Source organism: Dermacentor variabilis, chromosome 1, assembly GCF_050947875.1.
Source record: "Dermacentor variabilis isolate Ectoservices chromosome 1, ASM5094787v1, whole genome shotgun sequence".
Classification (NCBI taxonomy): domain Eukaryota; kingdom Metazoa; phylum Arthropoda; class Arachnida; order Ixodida; family Ixodidae; genus Dermacentor; species Dermacentor variabilis.
Window position 1 is genome coordinate 161,214,164 of NC_134568.1, and position 13,522 is coordinate 161,227,685.

Below are 13,522 nucleotides of genomic sequence, written 5' to 3' on the forward strand. Positions count from 1 at the left end.
GCTGTTACAACAAAACAAGTCAGGCATGTCAGATATTACAAACAGCTCCTCAATTTCTTTGTCGCCTTCAGAATTTTGAGTTCTTGCACACTCTCGACAACACTGAGCTTGAACAACGTCATGAAGGCTCTTCACCTTTTTGGTGCCACCACAACTGTTCCCATGTTTTGTGCATATATCAAGTCTTGTATAAATATAGTGTGCATTTTACAACTATCTTTTGCGCATATACAAGGTCTTGTGCAAAAGTTCAGTCATAGTGTGTCCTCGTTTTCTTCAAGCGCACCTCCAATGGTCAGAAATAAAATTATGTATAGTTCACACCCTACAAAATTCCAACTCTTCAACTTTGTATAGGCTGCAGACAGTATTCTAGAAGATATGGTAGTTCATAGAGCTGAAACCAGACAGAGCCAAAATGCATGGCTGGCAGCACCCGGGCACAGTGTGTACCACTGGTTATCAGCTGCATTAAGGGGCATTCACTAATAAAGTATGCTAAGCTGAAGGAAAAGCACTGTTGTTGGTCATAAAAGCCTTGATGGGCCAATGTAACATACAGCTTGTCTCTGTGCAAAAGCCTTGCTGGTTGTGCAAAGTGCAAATGAACAAGCTCACCTAGATGTGATGAATCTGTTTCTTTCTACGTCCTTGTTTAGTCGTGCTTACACACTGTATCATGGCTGAATTTCAAGCATCCCAAGAAATGACTGATTTGTAATATTTATTCCTATGCATTGCAAACATGTTATCCTGTGGTAAAGCAGAATTGAGCAAAGTGGCTTATTATGAGCCCTACTGTTGCAGCACATATTCATAATATCTGTGATATGACTACACCTAGGACAGAAAAAGATTTCTTTTTATTTTAGATGTCCATCGTAACTGGAGAATGTTAAAAGGAGATCGCATTGCTGGCATGGCTCTTCCATGGCATTGAGTAGGTCACCTGTTCTAACTTGTCTTCCAGCATTGACCGCAAACACTTGCAACCTCTCTATGTGCTTCAGTATTACTGCATCAGCCAACAAAAAGTCGAGGATGAAATCTATTTTACTCATCATAATGGGAAGGATGCGCAGAAGCCAGTGCCGATATATTCTAAAGCTTGCCACTTTATTATTAAAACCTTGCTCAAACCCAATCTAATGGTTATTCAAAGGTGTGCCAATGTCTCCGGAAATTTCAAGTGCGTAGTTACACTGATATAGCTCTGAATGGGCTGCATATTTGGAGTACATTGTATAACAACTTCTGCAGAGGACTTTGCAGCTTTTTACGTGGTTAGCTGCAGTATTATTGTGGTGTAAAGAGATCAGCAGGTAAGACATGCAAGTATGCTGTGCCAGGTCAGTTGGGGTGAATTTTGTTCGCTGGCAGTTAGGAATGTGTGGCCTGTTACAAGGTCACCACGGAGCACGAGGCCATTGCCATTACTGCTACACACCTTTTAGAGGTGAAGAAACCAGTGCGTTTATGCAACATGCGCCTCACTTTCAACCTGAATCATTTGATGGAAAGTTCAGAGGCTTGCTCGTGAGCATGTTACTGCAAGGCTTTCTAGGCCGTGTAGGCAATACTTAAATTACGAATTGGCAATTACGTGTTCTACATTCGTACGTTCGTACATTCGTACGTATCATTAACCCAGCCAGCATCCATTTACTGCCACTTGTGAACCTTCTGTCACTATATGGACAAGCCCTTTCCAAGCGTGAGGCCACTTATGGAAGTGCACCTCCATGATCAGGTATGGCAATGACTGTGCCACAGCACTACAGAGCCTCTGTAGCTGCCTGAATACAGCTGCACAACCTTAGATAGTGCTAATATATATGTTTTATCACTTATATGTAAAGTTTCTTAATTAGCTTATGTTTTTATACGCTTATGAGCTATTTATTTTACAGTAAGCACGTATTAACTCAGCAAGTCACGTGAATTATATATATAGAAAACTCTTCGCAAGGCTCCTCGATAACTACGAGGAATGTTCCGAATTAAGTTTCGTCATTTATTTTCATACGGAAACTTTATTGCCCCCCCCCCCAAAAACATACACCATGGCATCATGAACTATACACCTTGCACTATTTTTCCATATAGTTGCCACTGACATTGAGACATTAGTCGTAGCGTGCAACTGTTCAACTCGATCGTATAATAAATTTTGAATATTTGCACAACAGTATATTGGGATTGGAAATTGCTTGATATATTTCACATATGAAAAACTAAAGAACGAAAACCTACATCAGTAGATGATTTTCACTGGACACCGAGGGTGAAGGCTAAATTGAGCTATATCTCAACATTCATTTTATAAAAAAAACGATACATTTATTAGTGAACTGTTATTAAGGGCTCCTCAGCCTTGGAAGTAGCATCAGCACAGCAGGCAGGAGTTGTACCGGGCCGATCACCACATAAGGTTTGAACAGGTTTGAGATGGCGTGAGAAAAATTGAACATTGCTACAACTATGTTGTATTTACTGATGTATTCTTTTGATATTGCTGAATATGTTTCCATTGTGACCACCTGTATTTTAACCCCCCTACAATAATGCCGTACAGGCGATGTAGGTATACCGAATAAATAAATAAATAAAATAAATAAATAAACATTTATTTGCGTGGTTACGAGAAGAGCAGTCTGCTCAAAGGCAAAGGCTCTTGTTATATCTTGTGTTTCGGTTTCAAAATGTGTTGATCGCTAGTGCTACGCCGTGCCCAACATTGTGCTGCGCCATGTTCTCTTTCCTCTTTGCTAAAATAAACTGTCTTTGTTTGGTCCTCGTAAAAGGCAGTCGTCCTTTCTTCTGCGGCGCTCCGCGCCACGACCCTTATGCCTGCTCCATAGGCCTTCCCTCGACCGGCATCGTACCGACGCCACTACACTACAGCTATCTCAACTGTGAAAGTTACTAGCTCTTTATACCCTTTCAGGGAAGCTGTTACCGCAAAAGGGAAGCCACTACTAGCCGAAGCACACATGCACTTGGTTGGTAATGCAGAGCTTGTCAAGTGCACCACTGTACTGACATCTGGGCACCTGCGTAAGCTATTGTTTGCTGGAGACATGCCTAAGCCTATGAAGACATGCCTAGGACGGAGAACATTCTGCGCTGGCAGGAACACTTGGGCCCAGGTGCCTTTGCACCCAGACAAATATTCACGGTCATCACTTTATAAGAATGTAGGGGTTTTGGCATTTTGAGTGTTCAAAGTGTCTTTAGTGTTTGAGCAATACCCTCTTGGCATTGTTCCAGTTTAAACAAAAAAATCTTTGTCCCAAAGGCAACCTGTAACAGACTAACTCGTTGGGAACGGTAAATACAGAAGGGTGGAAAACCACATTTGCAGTCCGGAGAGATAGTGCTGATAGATGCTCAAAATAACTGGCATTTGCCCCTCAGCTCCACTATAGCTTGGAAATTGCAAGGAGGACTTCTATGTTTGTTCTGTTCTGATACATGTCATGAGGACTGTACAAAAGTTTCATTAGGCTTAGTTGAACTTTCTCATTCATAGCAACCATCATTCATAGCCATTAAAGAAATGCAACTGCTCAGCTGGCAAGTGTGAGACGAATTCTCGCTGAGTTCCCTGGGCTCATTTCCCTAAACTGCCTTAATATGGGAACTTGCCACCTCAAAACTCATTCACAAATTGGTAAAACACACAAAAACATACAGTATCTTCTTATTTTGAAGATGCATGTTAGATTGCTTGTGCAAAACAAAAGTAATGTTGATAATTCTAATCAGGAAGAGAAACGGGAAAGCTAGGATGGAAATGTCTAGGCTCCTGCGTTAGCGGTTTCAACTTCAACCATCGGTGCTACGTACCATTGAGACTCGCCTTTTTGTAATGCACGTTGAATGAATACTGCTGCAAACTGAGGCTACGGCACAGGAGGAGGCCATTTTTGGAGGACATTGTTGCCATTTTAGAGAGCAATGATCCATCTCATGAATGAACCTCAAGTTTTCAAAGTAGCACAGTTTCTGAGCAGGCCATATAAGGCACAAGGCATGCACATTTTTTCCCAGTGATGCTATAAGCCTTCACAAGTATTCAGCTTATGACTTGCATATAGTAGAATAGAGGTGCTCTTCTTCATTAGCCTTTTGGCACAGTACAATGCTTATGCAGAGATGAACATTTTAATTTGTGCATCTAAATGAACTCATAGCCATATGTGTCATTTTTGTGGGTGTGTACACTTAAACTCCCCTAGTCAAGCTTCATTTTGTAAAGAAAATTGGCGATCTGCCGATATTTTATTAACATAAAATTACACATGATACAAGAGTCTGAACTTTCTACTTAAAGGGCCCCTAAACCACTTCTGACATTTATTTGCATATTTTAAATAAACACTAACATTGCGTATGGTATACAATGACGATCACCCTACCCTTCACAGACATGACACCACCCTACACAACAGGGAAGAGACAAATTTAAAAAAACAATCCCGTGCTTCTCTCCTCGCTTTTCTGATCTCTCCCTTGCACATTGCGATTCCACCAGGGTGCTGTGCATGACGTCGACTAGGTGAAAAGCTGTCAATTAGTCGTTCAATGAGGGACAATAGTGCCAACAGAACGAGAGATGGCTTTTTGTTCTTAGAATGGAGGGGGGCTTGCCCATTGTGCGCCACTGAATCTTTTATGAAAGTTCTATTCAGTCAGCATTACATGGAGGGTGATTAGGGGTGAACAATGGAGGAGTATTTCTTCTGGGGTGTTGATGTGACCTGTAGCTTTTGTTGCAGTACATTGAGTTAGTAAGATCACTCAGTGTGGAGAAGGGTGCTAGTAGGGAGGGTAGTGAAGGCGAGCAAGAAACTGCAGCGGCTGCATAGTCGTTTATCTAGTACTTGTAACTTTGCTATTATGGAATCATTTCAAAAAATTCTTGCAGCTGTAAGTTCATTGTATACTGGCACACATCTGCCACTATGTAACATATTTTTGAGCCGATGGTGGTTTAGGGGCCCTTTAAGCATCCTGGCTCACTTTACAAGCTTACATTTGCTATGTAACAGTATTGTGACAACCAATTAAAAGAACCTAAAATTAGCAGTAGCACTCTGGCTTGGGTTATGTGGTTCAGCTTGAATTAGCCTAACGATAGTGGAATAAGATTAATGAAGACCCATGTAAAACTGGATGGCCTGTTCTACGTCCTGATCTACATCTGCCTTCTTTTGAGCCTTTCTGAGCTGTTACATTAATGCAGATTATAGTTGTCTTTGTCAAAGTGTGACTGTGTTAACTATTATAAGATTACTGAGTACTATATGGAACATCTAGAGTTCATTAATGGCAGATGCTTTATCCTATTTTTGCAGATATTTATTATTTCATTTTTGTGCCAACCCTCTGCTATGAGCTCAACTTCCCACGGTCATCAAGAATAAGGAAGCGCTTCCTGTTTCGCCGTTTTCTGGAATCTGTGAGTTAATTCAATTAACTTTCATGCAACCATTTAGACCATAGCAGTGGCAGTACTTCTGCAGAAAAAAAGAAAGAGTGACATCTTAAACATTTGCAAAAAATGTGCTGCAAGACATATGGGAGCGACAAAAGAAAGAAATATGTGCATTAAGTCTTCTTTATCTTTTTCTGTCTTGCATTACGTTTCTTGCTGATATGACTTACCTGTTCACCTAGGTTGTCTCTCTATATCCATTTCTGATTGCCGAGTGCTTTCAGTAAGCCAAAAAGAAAGGCAGCTTCTTAACAAGCATTGCTTTCATGATAAGTGAAAAATAAATCTTCCAAGAAAAAATTAATACGTCTAGCATGTGAGCAGAACTTTAAAGTTGAACAAGTTGTGTCAAGTGTCGGGACCATGTTCCCAATGAATGACCCCGTAAACACAATGCTGCCACATTGCCATCACTACTGTAGAGCTGTGAATAGCTTTGTTCACTCAGACGCCAAAGCTAAACAGTAGAAACACATGACTCTTTAGCCAAGGAGAACAGATTGCAATAAATAGCTAAGAAAAGGGAGAGATAAGGGATTGCTCGCAGGGTTGTCAGCCTCTCAAAGCAGTAAAGGTGTGTGTTTCTCGATGTCAAGTAGGTACTGGGGATCCAGATCATGAGAAGAAAATTTGAAGATGAATAAAACTAGGTTGAAGAACATTCGGAAGGTGCACCCAAGCCATGAACGGCAGCTTACTGGTACCACTGAAAAGAAGTGTACTTTACATACATATTCTCAGTGCATTCTGCCAATAGTAACTGATGAGGCCAAAACTTGGAGGATAACAAAGAAACTTGAGGGGAAGCTAAGCAATGCAGAACAAGCAATGAAAGACGAAAGGATAGAACTGCAGTATTGATTAGAGAGCAGATGCAACCTTCTGGTACTTTTAAACGAGATTAAGAGGAAATAAATTGAAATCATCTTACAATTATCCCTGGTTTATATTAACGGCATTGTTCAAGACTTACTAATATGCAAAGTCGATTGTACATTGACAATTGTGTAGCTTACTGTGCCGTAAATAGTTTGTCAGATAGTTACCACCTTCAGGAAGACCTGAAATCGATAAAGTGCTGGTGTATAAAATGGAATATGACTTTAAACACTGCAAAATGGCATGTCATTTTGTTCACACACAGGCGCACTGCAGTCATGGCTACTTACTTTCTGGACACAATGCCCATTGAAAGGGTATTAGAGTTCAAATATTTGGGCATGTATATTTTTTACTTCGTATGGACAAGGCATATGCAGCGTACGACTGCAAAAGCATTTAAGATGTTGAAATTTCTTTTTAACACTCTTAAGGTTAAAGAAATTCTTTACGAACATACGACCCATACTGGAGTACACGTGCAGCATGGGACCTACAGACCCATTAATCGTGTCAATATGCTGGACTGTGTCCAGAACTGAGCCACGAGGTTCATGACACATGATTATCATTTTCACAGCAGTGTGCCTAGTATCAAGGCTCGTTTAGGTTGGTTACTTCTAAAAAATCTGACATCATATGAAACCGGAGACAATGTGTAGTATTTTCACAAAATTCGAATGACCCGAGCACTGTATATTCTACCACCATACTTCCTTTTTGCACACCGTGACCATGATTGGAAAATACATGACATATCTTGCTGCACTTCTGTTTTTCAGGCATCTTTTTTCTCAAGAACTATAGTAGCATGGGGGGACCAATTACCCCAGTGCGTTAATAATTATCGAAACCCTGCTTCTTTACCCGCCGTGGTTGCTCAGTGGCTATGGTGTTGGGCTGCTGAGCACGAGGTCGCGGGATCGAATCCCGGCCACGGCGGCCGCATTTGGATGGGGGCGAAATGCGAAAACACCCGTGTGCTTAGATTTAGGTGCACGTTAAAGAACCCCAGGTGGTCAAAATTTCCGGAGTCCTCCACTACGGCGTGCCTCATAATCAGAAAGTGGTTTTGGCACGTAAAACCCCAAATATTATTATTATTACCCTGCTTCTTTCAAAGTCATGTTGTAGAAGATTGTTAATTAGACCATGCTTTATTTTCCTTGTGATCATTTGTTGTATATTATTCTTGAAAATGTTTGTAATAACTTGAAAAATCATGTAATAGTTGTCATAGCTTCTTTCTCTTAGTATTCTCTTTAAATTGTTATTTCTTTGGAGAGTTGGTATATTTAGTCTTGTGGTGATAGGACATTCATACACGTGTTTTTCCTGTTCTGTTGTAATGCCATATTGCTGCAGCAAAATATGCTGAACGAATACAATAAATAAATGAATAAATAAACAACTGGTATCTGCTCTGTCTAGCAATAGTGGTAGATCTGTGGAGGTAATGCTGCTGGAGTTACACTTATTGCTTAGTGCTATTGTTTAATGCTGTAAGAGAGAGGTTGTATGAGGTGTTGCGACATATTATGGACATACCGAAGTGCACTCAGCAGGCAGCCTTCAGTCTCGCCATGCAACAAGATGACAGACACATTGACATAGGTAATTTTCCCTGCAGATACGTTTATGCCATCAGATATTCTGTGGCCACTGTCTCGTGAAACATTGTGGCCATGCTGCAAAGTGCTTTATCTTTTTGGAGGAGTGGGGTGGGGGGCATTCGGCATGTTCAACAGAGGAATATTGTGTGTGGTGTATACAGAACGCCAGTTCTGCATTCTCTTTTGCATCCCCATGTGGGCTGCCAGTGGCCAAAGCAGTATGTGTGTTTGTAATGCAGACATACACACACAGTCGGGGACATGATGCTGATGCTGCAAGTGTTGCTGGAGCGTCCATATATAATTGCTATTGCAATAAAAGCGCAACTGTTAAATCATGCAATGCATAGAGCTGATAACTAGTTGTCTGTTATAGTAAGAATGAACGCCAAGGGAATGGCGGGAAATGCAGTCTATAGTGGCTGAAGATTATATGTTAAAGCAAGAAAAATTGTTCATAGGAAGATTGAGACTTGAAGTGATCAGTGGTGGTTGAACAAGGGAAGCCACAGCTGGAGGCAATGCTTCAACAAGGTAACTTGTAAATAAATGTTAATTTCAGCCTGGGAGGTCATATAAGAGCAATTTTCTCATCAAGAGATCAATAAAACAGATTGTGTCAAGTCATGTCCTTAGCCATATACTTGCTTATTTGTAATGTCAGATGTTGCATCTCAGCACATATGTGTATATATGTACATTTGTCACTTTTCTGAAAAGAAACATTAATTTTAAAGAAAACCAGAATTTTTTTTTATAGCAGACCCTTATCATTTGTGCAAGATATTGAAACATCTATTCTGTACATACAGTTTGCACTTTTCTCAAGGTGCCTGAAATGTGATATCTGTAATATGGGCGACACCTATGTTGGTGCTAGTTTTAGGATTTCTGGTAAGCAAATGTGCCGTGAACACTTCGAGGAAATTAGGTCATGTTCACTGAAATGACCAGCCTGACATGCCAGTATACCACCTGTTTCACTGCAGATGCCATTTTGGGAGCAAGCAAAATGTGTATTATAAATAAAGCCTTATTAATCAGTCATGCAGTACAGCTTGAGTTTATTTTAATCATGTGTACCTTTTTTCTTGTCTCCAAGTTATTGCTGTTGCAACTGATCCTGGCCTTGGCCCAGCAGTGGATAGTACCCATTATGGAAAACTCACTGAAGCCTTTTCAGGTAATTAAATGATCCAGGTTGATATTATTCAAACTCGGGGAATTCTAAAGCTTATCTTCTTCACTCTTTCCTTGAGCACGAGGTTTAAATGTATGTGACCAGCATAATGAGATTTTTGGCAAATGCCTACCTAATAAGAGAGCTTTTTTTCCAGTTTCTCATGATTTCGAATTGTTTCTAATCGATTTAGCCAGTTAAATATGAGGTGTGAGATTAGTAGGTATTGACGTAATGGTTCTGCAGAAACCCGTAGAGTCATCCCGGACCAGGACGAATTTTTCAACTGTAAGGCTTTTCTTTTGAGGAACCCATATGGGTTTCCTTTGTAGCGATTGCTACGAATGGGTGGATGTCTGATTTCCCCTTCAATTATTAGATTAGTAGGTACCACTTAAATGTCTTCAACTGCTCACTCGCATCTGATGATCGCAATGCTTGTAGCTTCTGTATTGCGCAATAGCTAAATATGTTTTCACAGTTGTTGCGATGCATAGCTCACAATCTCTTGCAGTGCAGTTTAAACCAAAGCTTTCTTTGCCTACTCCCCCCCCCCCCCCCCCGGGGTTAGGTCCAAGTACACAAGTTTCTTGCCAAATAGACGACTTATATAGCACTGAATGTAGATCAACAAAGTAGTGCCAGTGAGCGCACTTCTGTTCTGCATAATCAAACAATAAATCATGAAATAAACCATGTGCATTTAATGTCAGCTCACAGGTAGCTCTAAAGCACACAGATATCTTAGTGGAGCAGCACATAATATTCAATGGATTCTTTGATTTACTTTTTTTTTATTTAACCATTGAGTATGAGCCAGTGGGTACATGTCCATTCTTGGCCATCCCCCAGAATGGGCATGTGCCACTGTGACAAGAGAGGTATATAAAAGCCCTAAATGTATTTACATGTGTGTTGTACTTCTCTGTGCACACACCTCTAGTCACCATTCTTTCCTTGACACGCATCATACATCATCTTCATCGTTGTGGTGCAGCTATACAGCTACAGGCAACAAGACTGCATGTGCCATCCATTACTGCTGCTACCTAACTCAAACAAGCTTTCTGTCATTTACATTGTAACATTGCGTTGGATCTGCATGCTTTCTTTTTTTGCAGGCAGTTAAGGCAAAACATCCTGACTTTAATGTTCTTCCAAGTCTTTAATTATAGAAATAGTTCAAACTACAGCTAGAAAAATTTAGTGTGTAGCTGATAAATAAGAAAAGAAAAATGAGCAGGACTCATTCTGAAATGAACTTTCATTAAACCACTCTTGGATTTACCAGCGGGGTGCATTTATAGGTTGCAATCACCCGTGATGCATCTGTGTTATATTTGTATAAATGAATAGAAACAGAGCAAGCCATCTTCTGCTTTGCTTTCTGCAAACACCTTGACTGTGCTGCAGGGCTATTTCGCACAACTGCAGCCATTTGTTTCGTGCTGGTGTTTCTTGCAATCACTCCCATGCACTGTTCAACCGAAATTGCATATTGTGCCAAAAAATATGCTTTCCTGAAAATATGGCAGAGGTCAGCTTTAACAGCAGAGCTGTTTAAGCTTTTAGTATTGCTGTGTAGCATTACCAGGAAACTCAGCCCAGCTGTGTGCCACCTCGCATTGCCTAGCAGCCACCTGCGAGAGCACCAAGCCGTGTAACCTCCTCGCACCCCACGTGCTTAGGGCGGAGTTGCGATGTCACAGGCAAGTAAAAGCTCGGAATAGCCAGCGCGGCGACACACCTCTCGCCTCCTCTACTCCATGCATACGTGCTGCTGCCATAGGAAGACCGAAGAAAGTCCAGACACCCAAAGAAGAAGCGGCTTACCAGGAAAAGCACCGTACTGCCAAGCGAGAAGCGATACGTCGCCACCCAGCTGATCCGGAACACTGCACGCCGAAGCTGCGACTGAGAAGAGGCGACGCCTAGTCGATGATCCCGAATTTCAGTCCAGGGAACGCTAGAGTTGGTGCCTGAGCACTCGACGTCGCTGAGAAAGTGATCCCAGCCTGTGACTGCTCGAAAACTTCCAGCATCAAGCCCGCCGAGACAACAACGTAGCAAAACCTAGCATAACCTTGCAAAACCTAGAAATGACTTAGCCAAGCCTACCAACAACTTAGCAAAACCTAGCATAACCTCGCAAAACCTACAAACAACTTAGGCAAGCCACGTAAAAGTTAGGTGATCACAAGCTCCACTGTTGACTCCAGCCTTGCACCACTAGTGCAAGCTGTGCACATTTTTTTAACAGTGCTGTCAGTAATTTACAATCTGAGCAGTCAAATGTGAGCAGGTAAAGGAACATGAATTCTGTCAACTGGTCATGTTGAGTGTAGCCAGTCATGCACCATGTACAGTCGTGAGCAAAAGTTTGAAGACCATGGTATCAGCAAAAAATTATATCTTCTAGAGCAGCTCTATGGCCTGGAATTGGTTTAATATGCTGTATTGGTCAAACGCACTCATATGCATTCACTCTTGATATCAGCCACAACGCCCAAGCTGGAAAAAAACAAGATTGGCATCTTTGGTCTCCAAGCTTTTGCTCGTGACTATGCATATTAATCCTTGATACCAGAAAGCTAAGTGATGAAAGAGGTAAAAAGAACATGCAAACCGATTGTCCTGTATAGCAAGAATACAAATGTCATAAAAATACATTTTGTTTTTTTACTTTTTGTGCTACTGCTCAGCACAAAAATTAATTGTTGAAAAATATAACTACGAACTCTACCCACTCGAAGCACTGAAGAGAACCTGTTTCCTTTCTGGCCAACTGTTTCAGAGCATAACTTTAACCTTGTGCTGTGTCTTCATTTTTCACTCTGGTTTATTTTTGCATATGCCTATACTTTCGAACACATCTGTTTCTTTCCAGAGTGCCCACTGTCATGGTCACTGCCTTGATGGGAGTCGCTTGCACTCTCACTAAAATATTGCCAATATACACACATTTGCTACATACCTAGTTACAAACCAACAACATCATGGCGTACTTACTTTAGTCTAATGGGTTGTCAGCACCAGTCATGACAGTGATGTTATTTGAATACAACATATATGTTATGAAAACATAAAGTATAATTCGAAGCAAACCAAAAATCTAGTGTTCTTGCTGTGCGAAAAACATGCTCAGAATTTTCTAATTTATTTACATTGGAACTGGACATATTGCAATGTAAGCACTGCATGGACCACCACGCATAGAGAAATACCAGGCTTATTTTTATTGGTTTACAATACAGAGCAGAGGCATTGTTATAGCTGCATAACCATCATTGGTATTAGTTTACCTTTGACGTGTTGCTGTTACTCTAGTGCTGTACGTATGTCTACATGAGCCTATAAAATGAAAGTTTGTCGTAGAGCACAACACTGTATTAGTTGCCACAGAGTTCAGTTTGCATGCTTGCTTTTGCATTCACACCTTGCCATCATGCAATGTGAAATGGTCTTTCTTTCTTTTTCTCTTTTTCATATTTATAGAAAATTTTGCATGTAAGCAAGGCTGAGTATACAAGGCTACACATCACTCAATTCTGAAGCTGATATGGTTGATAAAAAATGAGCTTATCTTTCTATATCTATGCTGGATAATTGTCATTGCCCATGAAAATGTGGAAAGGTCTCATGGCGACTTTCTTGCTTTCTGAGGAAAGGTGCTTACGAATGTGGAGAAAACAAGAGCCTATGTAAGATGTCTTGCTTGACTGGCTTACTTGAAATTCATATGCAATGTTGTATGTTGTTTATGTCTCTGTATTCAGGAGTATAGGGAAAATACGGGGAAGCAGGAGATGGGGGGGGGGGATTCAAAACGATTAGCAAAACAAAAACAAGGTAAAAGCGGGAGCCAATGTTTCGACAAGTGAACTTGAAGACAAGTTCACTTGTTGAAATGTTGGCTCCCGCTTTTACCTTGTTCTTGTTTTGCTCATTGTATTCAGGAGTATGGGCTACGTGACTAGCATTTTTGAAGACACCTTATATTCAGTATGCCTGACTCTGTTTAGAAGTACACGAGAGTACCACAATTTAATAAGGCTGTTGTTTATCTTTCAGGAGATGAATTTCCCTGCAATGCTTGAAAGGCTCCTTAAGCTGGCGGTGAGCACTCTGCTCTTCCTGTGTCTTTTTTGTATCTCTAGTGCACTGGAAGGGCAATTGAGTTTTAAATGTTTATGAAAGGACTTCTAAAAGCCTGTCATCTTATGCTAGTGCCTCATTATTTGTAGCTATGTATTGTCGGAACGTTTGTCATTTGTGGCTCCTTCATTTATCTCTCCAATATGCATGCGGTGATGGTATTCAACATTATTTTATCCCAGCTTTTTTCTTAAC

General features: G+C 40.8%; 1 protein-coding gene across 2 annotated transcripts in view; it reads left to right on the plus strand.

The window, feature by feature from the left end:
- The window catches only part of mdy (diacylglycerol O-acyltransferase), a 255,316-nt gene that overhangs the window by 185,507 nt on the left and 56,287 nt on the right, over positions 1-13,522 (plus strand). For both annotated transcript variants that reach the window (XM_075698769.1, XM_075698760.1), the window contains 3 exons: positions 5,361-5,464; positions 9,095-9,175; positions 13,244-13,288. In XM_075698769.1, the coding sequence (XP_075554884.1) occupies positions 5,361-5,464; positions 9,095-9,175; positions 13,244-13,288 (230 nt within the window). The remainder of the gene's footprint in view (positions 1-5,360; positions 5,465-9,094; positions 9,176-13,243; positions 13,289-13,522) is intronic.